Raw genomic sequence first — 9958 nt, 5'->3', positions numbered from 1 at the left:
CTAGAGAACGGGGCTTTATTGGCCCGACACGTGAGCTTGATCAGTCCCCTCGGTAGAGTCTGTGACTGTATAAACACATGAGGTGATCGAGGGTGAACGGGTATCCTTCGATCTTGCTCACAAAGAAACGGAGAAGGATAACGATCCTCCAGAATGAAGGGTGAATTTGACCGAGGCATACCTCGTATCTCTTGCATAAATCGATGATGACCGGATCCAAGGTGCCCAATGTAAAGGGATAAGTGTAAACAATTAAATATCCCTCACCGTGGGTGGTGATGTCTTCGTCGGGTTCGGGAATCACTACATGCTTGTCAACCCAATTGCAATCCTTTTTTACTGTAGAGAGAACATCCTCGATGATTGAGCAGATGTACCTCGAGACCTCCACGCACCGGCCTTGTACGGAAGAAGGCTTTTCAACCTTAAAATCAGCATTGACCGGGCACCCCCCGGGGATGAACATTTTCAGAGGAGGTTATGGTACTGGTTCCTAGATAGCAGTACGCAAAATGGTCTCCTCGGTAGCCGGCCGCAAGGTAGAAGGAGTTTCTTTCTAGGGAACGGTTTTTGAGGTCTTCGCCATTTCTTTGAGAATGGAAGAAAAATGAGGGAAAATATGAATTCAAAGGTGTACAATTGACGGTTTGAGATGAAGATGAATGAGAGCTCTTATAAAAGATCTCAAAAAAAACCAGAATATAAGTGCCTGGAAGTATTAAAATTCCTTAGGTACGAGAGTAGAAGGTTTGGACGTAAAGTTTGAATGAACAAAGGAAGGGGTATTTATAGTCTTTTCAGCAATGGTTCACATCCAGGAATGGCCGACCAGCAACTGACAAGCATTTAATGCCATTAAGACTGAACTGATGATATGTTTCGATTATTTTGTCATTTCTGTCACGATGTATCGAAGTAAGAATCGAAGGCTCGTATCGTTTCTCGTCATCTACTCTCTGAAAAATAAGGGGACTATCTGTATACAGATAAAATCAAGCTCGTAGTATATCCTAGCATCTGATATGGTAGGCCGGGCTCGAGACATGGCAATAAAGGACTGAAGATCGGCCCCAAGCCCCACCAAGTTAGCAACCGGGACCAAACATCTGCCTTCGATAACACCAAGGTCGTGACTCCGGAATCGGTCCTGGCTCAAACGACCTCAAAGAAATATTGTTAGCATAATAGAAGACCGAAATATCCATGACCGACACGTATCAATAGGGAACCGGTAACCAGGAAATCAAGAGATTGTTTACCTTTTATAGAATTTTACCTAAAGTAGGATTCATCTACTATATAAAGGGGGTCTGATAATTTACTTCACATATTGTAACACACATTCCAAAGCAATACATTATTATTCTCTTTAAGCTCTTATTCTTTTGTATCTTGATATCGATCAAAGTACATTCGGCTCGAGGGTGGCTAACCTTCCAAGGCTGAAATTGTCTAATTCATATGGTTTGCATTTACTTTGCCATTATTTATCTCAATTGCAATCTAATTTATCATTGTATGTCAAATTAGTTCACGTATCATTAAAACCATGTACAAATTCAATTATTATCCGATTTTGAGGGTAAACAATCATATTATGTTCTCCTTCGGGATTGTATTCAAACATGACCAATGTGTTGAAATATTATGATTTCAATCATGTTTCAATTGCAAGTTATTATGCCAAATTGTGGAATAAAACTCAATGAGCTTAAGACTCTTATTTTATCCTATGTATACGTAAAGTCTTGATTAAAAATGCCTTGTTGTTGATAATCCATAATGATGCTTGAAAGTGAAAGGAGTGAGTACGAAATATGAAATACGTCCGACGTGCCATGAACGAAATTACTTTTGTGGCCACTAGTGCCAACGAAATGGAAAGACGTGTAAAAGATTATGAAATGAGCTATAAATATTTTGTATAATAAATGTTTTGGGAGTATCGTTTAGTCACCGAGGAGGGGTAGGTTTAAATAGCCTAACCCCGAAACTACATGGGTCAGTGTAGGAGTGAATTAGGGGTAAAATCCCCGTATTGATGTGATGTGATTATTCCCCTTAAATGGGATGAGAATGGTGTGTTGAGATTATTCCCATTAATAGAGATGAGATGATTACTAGCTGAAAGTGATGTCGACCCACATGGCATTGTGGTGAGACGGCTTAGCCGACCAGGCTGAGATCGGATGCCATGATGCGCACATGGTGGTGTTATGATTGGATGACTTTGGGTGAGATGGCTTAGTCGATCGGGTCGTGATCGGACTCCATGCTATAAGCACGGTGGTATATCAGTACTAAAGATCCCCCAACCTGAAACATTGTTATTTACTTGAAATTTATCTTTCTCTTAACTTGACATTATTATATTGTTTAAGACTCTCATTGATTCCATGTTCTTTCTCATTGTATTGTTACTCGTTATATTGAGAGGGTGTTTAGTCTTACATATTAGTACTATTCTATATGTACTAACGTCACTTTTGACAGGGGCGCTGCATCTTTAATGGATGCTGGTGGTTCCACAACAGGCGGCAGCGATCGTTGATAGCGGTACACCCTCTCCTCAGCTGACTTGTTGAGCCCCACTTCATTTCGAGGTCATGTATTTTTTGTTCCTTATGAATAGTGTTTGGAGGTATAGCTGGGGCCTTGTTGCCGGCACCATCATATTACTTTCTTGTTACCATTAGAGGCTCCGTATACATAGTAAGGGTTGTATCTTGGTTTTTGGGAAAGTTAAACTAAAGATGTATTTGTATCACATGTTTCCACTTCTAACCTATGAATGTGTAATGTAATATTTTGGGGAATCTTGAATGAAGTTCTAATGGTAACGAAAGTGATGTTGTTCAAGGATCTTCTCATTATCTAATTAATGGAATACATCTTCACTATATTCGTGGGTAATGTCAGGTAGATAGCATCTAGTAGGCATGTTTGACTGAGGTATCTCGGTTGAGCGCCGGTCGTGCTCCCCGAGGTCGGGACGTGACATTGATCCCAGTGAAAGGTGAAGAATAATTTTCTTATGTTTAGGCCTAAGGAGCTGAAATGATTTCAATGACTTAAAGCAAATGGAATGATTTTTTTTAAAAGAAAATATACCACTAGGCTGGATGCCTAGTAGCTAATATATAAATAATAATCCAAAACTGGAATCCAATGTTTACAATTTGTCCACAAAACAAGGCTAAAGGATGTAAAGCTAAAGCTATCTACACAATGAAACCTAAATATTACAAGTGATAAAATAGACAACTCCCAACATGTGGTGATAAGTGTATCCATAAGCCAAGCGCAAAACCTCAATGTAGCACCTCCAAAGCTCTTACCAGGCGCCAAGTTTTACATTCTATAGGACAAGGCAAATGTGAATCTCCAAGCAATATTATCAACCTTTGGGTTGACCAAGCATCCAAGCAGTATGCATATGCAAACATCCAAACTCTGAATATCATAATACAATATGAGAATAGTCTCCTCCCTATGTCAATGACACGCGTAGAGAAGTAGCCTTTCTTCTGAATCAAAGGATGAACCATGAGCTGCCAGTAGCAGCCTGCATGTAGGCTGCATTCCTACATTTTAATCAACCAACATGCACTGCCATAACACCTCCAGAATGGGCATGTTAACATGCCAATACCACTGGACAATGTCATTACAGTACACATATACACAATAGCAGACACAGAGCTTTTAAAACCGTTGGATCCCAACTTATGTTCACCATCTAAGGCTTCAGTAATAACTAATAAATTAGAGAGCTATGAACCAACTGAGCGCATATCATGTAGTGAATACATAACCAGTATACAATGCATAGGACATACGATGACCTAAAGCTAGACATGAAGGCATGTTGTGCCCTTATATGATGAGAAATCCACTGTCTGATTGCACAACTACTTCCATATACCTTTAGAACAGCAGCAGAATGAGGATGATTACATGATAGTACCACTGGAAAGCACCCTAATAGTATATAGATTGCCTCTATAACAAAACAACAAACAAGAACAGGCATTAAGAAAAATAACACACTCATTAATCAGGAGCTCTTCTTTTAGAAATCCTAACCCTAAGGTTAGGAGTCTGTGACTTGTCAAGATTGATTAGTCTCCTCCCTGCACTTGGAAGTTCAAAGAAAGAATGAAACTAGATTGTACCTGCAAAAGAAAACAGATGGTTAGCTAAAACGTCTGCCACAATGTTGCCCTCCCTTAGTACATGCTGGAATAGCACATTGAAGTGCTCCTTCATCTCTTGTATCCTCCTCACTTCAGCTATAATACACCATGGTTGATCCCATTCTCCTTCAATAATCTTCTTCAAGCCCAATAAATCAGTTTTCAATATGAGAGGGCGTAGCTCATGAACCACACAATATGCTAAGCCTTCTTCAATTGCCTTAACCTTAGAAACAATATTTGTTGTGTCCTCCAGTTGCTTTGCTCGTGCATATACCAAGTCACCTTCACTATCCCTCACACAGAAGCTTATGGAACTAGGTCCTAGATTGCATTTTGAAGCTCCATCAGTGTTGCACTTATACCATCCACTATGAGGCAGATGCCAAGTTACCCTTCTAGTCACCAACATTGGCTTATATCCCTCAAAGAACTTGACCATGTCTGGCCAAAGATAAGGAATACTAAGAAGCCAATTATACCTTGTCTTTCCTAAGAAGTGTAAGGTCTTGTTGATCTCTTGAATCACTCTATTAATAAATACTAAACCACCATTTCTATTTGTGTTTCTCATTTTCCAAAGCTCCCAAGTGACAATAGCTGGTACAACTTGATATAATGGCTTAAGTATTGGGCAGCATGCAGCATTCCGCCACTCTCTAATAACTTAATGCACCTGTACTAGCTTAAAATTAAGCCATGTCGCATTCATAAATGTCCTCCAAACTCTAGTAGCAGTATCGCCAGACAGGAACAAATGATCAAATGATTCCTCTTGTGGATCTTGAAAACACCAACACTTAGACTTATATACATGCCCCAGTATTCTCCACATATCATCAATAGCCAATTTGAATCTCCATAGCCTCCAAAGGAATAAAGAAATCTGGAAGGGCAGACTTTTAATCCACATATGCTTGAATTCCTAATTAATGTTGGCCCTATGTCTCACTTGTTGTCATGCATTACTGACTGTGAACTTTCCTAAAGTTGTATGTCTCTACCAAGGCTCGTCCCAGCAACCTCTAGTGTCTTCAAACTACACTTACTGTGTAATATGTTATCCAATATCCTTAGGAAAGGATTGTTCAACTAACTGCTCATTCCAGTCATCTCCTTGCCCCAAGTCTGCCACTTCTTGAAAGTCCTCAATGATGTGAAAATCAGGTGGCACTACATGATATAAAGATCCTAACCCAATCTAGTTTTCATGCCAAACATTTGTAGTACCACACTTCATCTCCCTCCAAATTTCATATTCCACCTCTTGCCTAGCATTTAACATTTGCCTCCAAACATGAGAACCTTGCCTAAATTGTACCACTGTTGGTATGTCCTTCTTGCAATATTAGTTCCACATAAAGTTTGACCACAATGACTTTGTAATCCTAAATCTCCACCACAACTTTGCAGACAGTGCCCTAGATACATCAAATAAGGATCTGAAGCCTAACCCTCCTTCCTCCTTTGGGAGACAAAGCTTCTGCCATGAGAAACATTGTCTACTCCTGCCTTTTTCCTTATTGCTCCATAAGAACCTTGCAAATAACTTATGCAAGTGTTCCAATATGTTTTTGGGAGGATCCAGAACTAAGAGTAAGTGCACTAGCATGCTTTGAAGCACACTACTGATCAGTGTAGCCTTGCCTCCATAAGATAACAACTTTCCTTTCCATGAATGTAGCTTGGCCTTTACCTTCTATACAAGATCATCATAGTGGTCTTTCCTACTCCTGGTATAGAATATTGGACACCCTAAGTAGATGAAAGGGAATTCACCCTTAGACAAGCCAGTAATATCTCCCACTGTTTTAACCTAAGCAGTTACCACATTAGAGTGAATGTAATATGAACTCTTTGCCTTGTTGATGAGCTGGCCTGAGATCTTCTCATATATACAATACTGCCATAATCTTCTTCAATGAATCTGGATGAGCTGAGGCAAAGATAATTGTGTCATCAGCATATGCAAGATGGTTCATGGATCAGTCCACTATGGTATTCCAAAACCCCTAAAAGAATTGTCATCAAATAATTTGTTCAGCGATCTAGACAACTCTTCTGTTGATAGTATGAATAATGCAGGAGATAATGGATCTCATTGCTTCAACCCTCTAGTAGACTGAAAGAAGCCTGAAGATTGGCCATTCACCAAGATTGAGTACCAGTTATTTGACAAAAAATTCCATATCATGATGATAAAATATTCAGCAAATCCCATCTTCCTTAACACATGAAGCAAGTACTTCCAAGATACCCAATCATATGCTTTAGCCATGTCCAATCTAGTCACTATATTAGCAGGCTTGCCCCTTAACCTGATGTCAGTAACAATCTTCTGAGTGAGGAGTATGTTTTCAAAAATACTTCTTCCTTTCACAAAGCCAGACTGGTTGGAGGATATCAAAGAAGGTAAGAACTTTTCCAGTCTATCATGTAGGACTCTAGACATCACCTTGTTGATGAAATTGCTCAAGCTTATGGGCCTCAAATCTGAGAAAGTCTGAACAATTGGCTTTTTTGTAAGTAACTCAAGGTTAGTGTGTGTGATAGATTTAGCCAGTGGTGCTCCCCCAAAGAAGTGCAATACCGTGTTATGAATATCAATACCAATCCCAACATACTTGATTGAATGTACCAGTGAATCCATCAGGACCACTAACACTCTCCCCACTAAGTCCAAACACAACAGCTTTGACTTCTTCAAGAGTAGGATATCTACATAATTCAAGATTCCGCTCCATAGTCACCATAGCAGGCACATTGTCTAGTAGAGTGAAGTCAGAAGGATCAACTTCTTTAGTGAATTGCCTCTGGTAGAATTCCACAGAAGCAGCAACCATATCATCTTGGCTTTCAACCCAGACTCTATCCCCTTTTTGTATTCTTTTCAATTGCAGCTTCTATCTCTTGCCATTAACATGATTGTGGAAGAATCTTGTATTCCTATCTCCTTCAGCAAACCATGTCATCCCAGCCTTCTGCTTCCAGTATTGCTCTTCTATGCTTAAGTATCTCTTCAATTCAGCTTGTGCTTTTTCAAGCACTATTCTATTTTCAACTGTAGGTTCTTCTTTCAAAAGCATCTCCTTCAACTTCACAATGTCTTCCCTAATAGAAAGTTGTTTAAATATGTCTCTATATGTCTCCTTGCTCCATTTATATAGATAAATCTTCATCCTTTTTAGCTTTTGCTTGAACATGATATATGGGCCTCCAATATAGTCAGAAATCGAGTTCTGCCTAACCACTTCCTTAAATGTTTCATGTTTGGCCCAGAAGTTTAGGAACTTAAAAGGCTTGATGATGTTAGTAGCTTGTTCACCACAGCTCATGAATAGAGGGGCATGATCTGATCTAGTCCTAATAAGATGTTCAACACCAATGGTAGAGAATAGATTCTGGAATGGTAAGTTCGCAAACACTCTATCCAGCCACTTAAAGATACACTTCGCATTTGGTCTACCATTCCACTAGGTGAATGGACTTGCTTTGTAGCCTAAATCAAAAAGCCCATAATAGTTCACACAAAAGGCAAAGTCTTCATATTCAGGAGGGTGAACTGGCCGCCCCCAATCTTCTCATATTCATGTAGCACAATATTGAAATCACCACCAACAACCCAAGGAAACTCCATATCACTTGCAAGAAAATACAGATTATCCCACAATTCCATCCTCTCAGGTAAAGAACATTTAGCATATATAAAAGTAAGCATGATGTATTGACCAATATCCTGATAATACAGTTTGATAGTCACCTGCTGTTCAGTATCCATCACTAATTCCCACACCACAGCAGCATCAAAGAAAATCCAAATCTTCCCATTAATGTTAGACATAACAACATCGATATTAAGTCTTCTTTTATATCATTGAATATGTATTTAGTTCTAAAAGGGTTCCATCAAAGCAACTACGTAGAATCCATGTTCCCTATGCATATTGATCACTCTTTGAAATGCATGTTGAGTTTTAACAGACCTTATGTTCCATATCAAGGTCTTGATCATCATTTGGTAAATGAGACTGCCCTCTTTGGCATAATTCTTGTAGGTTGAGGTATTTCTTTAACTTGACCTTACTTCTTGCCCTTCGTACCACTTATGCCAACAACTCTTGGAGATAAGTCTGCATTTCTAGCAACTGCCTTGAAATTGCCTGCAGTAGATTCATCTTCTCCCTCTTCCTCAATCTCACCTTGTTCTACCTCTACATTCTGAAGGTCTAGAGGTGCCACACAGTGAATGATAATGTCATGTAGTATTTGGTTAGGTTATTTCAATGGGACCTTGATTTGAAGCTGCATAGGCTACCCAGTTCCTAAGGCACAGGCCACTAGCAATGCCTCAATTGTACCTGAAGACTTAGGAACAATAGCCTGCTCATGTGACACCCTAGTCACCTTCTTTAATCACTGGTTATGTTATTCCTTTGCTCCTAAAGTCTCCTGCATCACATTGAATTGCAATTCATGGACTAAGCCCAGATTAGGGTTTATTGTAGTAGTAGACACTGCAATTACTGTTCCATTGGATTCCTTAGGCTTTCCATCAGCTGTTTTATTGTCTGACCACACTATATCATCTAAGATAATTGTAGGAGCCTTGTTATCATGTCCTACACCATTACCATCCATCGCATGAGCTGCAGCTGTAAAGAAACTCATGGCAGTGTTGCTAGGGCTTACTGTTCCATTGCCTTTCTCCTTCCCTGAAGCTTCTTCGCCTGCACCCTCATTGATTCTAGCTTCTACTAGTGATCCTACACATACTCCAATTGATTTTTTTGTATTCTGATCTACGCTTTGATCAAGAGCTTTAATAGTTTCCTGCATCCTAGGGTTTACTGTAGCTTGTGAATCTACTGTGCCAGGCTGCTTTACATGATCATTTCTGTGAGCATCAGCAGCATTGTTAAACTCCATCTCCTCACCTTCTTTATCCCATGATGTGCATCTATTTCTTGTTGCATCAGTTGTTCCAATTCCCTTTGAGCTACCATTCTTTTGTTGTTCTTGTGGTATCAACTTCCCTTGAAGAGCCTCCCATCATGTGTAAAGGAAATTCTTGGCAAGAATGGTTAGTTATCTCATTAATTACCTCTTTAGGAGTTCCAAACCTTCTTTGAACCCAATCCACATTTCTTTCCTTTTGCGTGTCCACCCCAAATCCAATAGCATTAGGATTAGAGTTAGGGTTGATTTCTTTAGCCGCTACAGTAGAACTCCCATTTCCTTTAGGATTTGGACTGGTGTGTGGTACATTCTCCTGTTGCTTTTTCTTCTTGTCCTTTTTGGATTCATTTACTAGTTGTTGCTTCTCATTTTCTTTAAGAGTGTCATCTCCTTTTCCATTCGGAATTTGTAAGATTAGTTGTTCAATCTCTTCAACCTCAAGAGCATCAAACTTGTTCTTTATAGTAACTGTTTTAGCATTGTTCTTCCCGTTGACATTGCTAGCTCCTTTTTCTTATGAAGCTTCAATTATATGGCCCCTATTATCTATTTGATACTTATTCTTTATTCTTTGCATCCACTTCTGCTTGGCAGGATTTACAATTGGTTTTCCCACTACGTTTCCACTTATGAGGACCTTGGTTGATGCAGCAGCAGTACCAACTATCTCCTTGCCAATACTTTGATCTTCAACAACTTCTTCATACTTCTTATGCAACTCAGGATGAATCACCCAACAATTAACTTCATAGTGACCTTGTTTCTTACAAGTCTTACAATATTTCGAAAGATAATCATACTTGATT

The 9958-nt window shown here is 39.4% G+C and overlaps 1 protein-coding gene and 1 long non-coding RNA gene across 2 annotated transcripts; both read right to left on the bottom strand.

The window, feature by feature from the left end:
- Positions 1-3134: 3134 nt before the first annotated feature.
- LOC138900879 (uncharacterized) lies at positions 3135-4902 on the bottom strand. The gene is made up of 2 exons (XR_011412201.1): positions 4051-4902; positions 3135-3453 (listed from the first exon to the last, which is right to left on the bottom strand). It is a non-coding gene; the product is annotated as an uncharacterized lncRNA (long non-coding RNA).
- A 2197-nt stretch (positions 4903-7099) lies between these two features.
- LOC138901393 (uncharacterized) lies at positions 7100-8037 on the bottom strand. Its single transcript, XM_070189153.1, has 2 exons — positions 7726-8037; positions 7100-7597 (listed from the first exon to the last, which is right to left on the bottom strand). Exons 1-2 carry the CDS (start codon positions 8035-8037, stop codon positions 7100-7102), a joined length of 810 nt encoding a protein of 269 aa, XP_070045254.1.
- Positions 8038-9958: the final 1921 nt, after the last annotated feature.

The sequence above is a fragment of the Nicotiana tomentosiformis genome, chromosome 11 (assembly GCF_000390325.3).
Source record: "Nicotiana tomentosiformis chromosome 11, ASM39032v3, whole genome shotgun sequence".
Lineage (NCBI taxonomy): Eukaryota > Viridiplantae > Streptophyta > Magnoliopsida > Solanales > Solanaceae > Nicotiana > Nicotiana tomentosiformis.
Note: the sequence above shows the minus strand (reverse complement) of the source record. Positions and strands in the feature narration are given on the sequence as shown.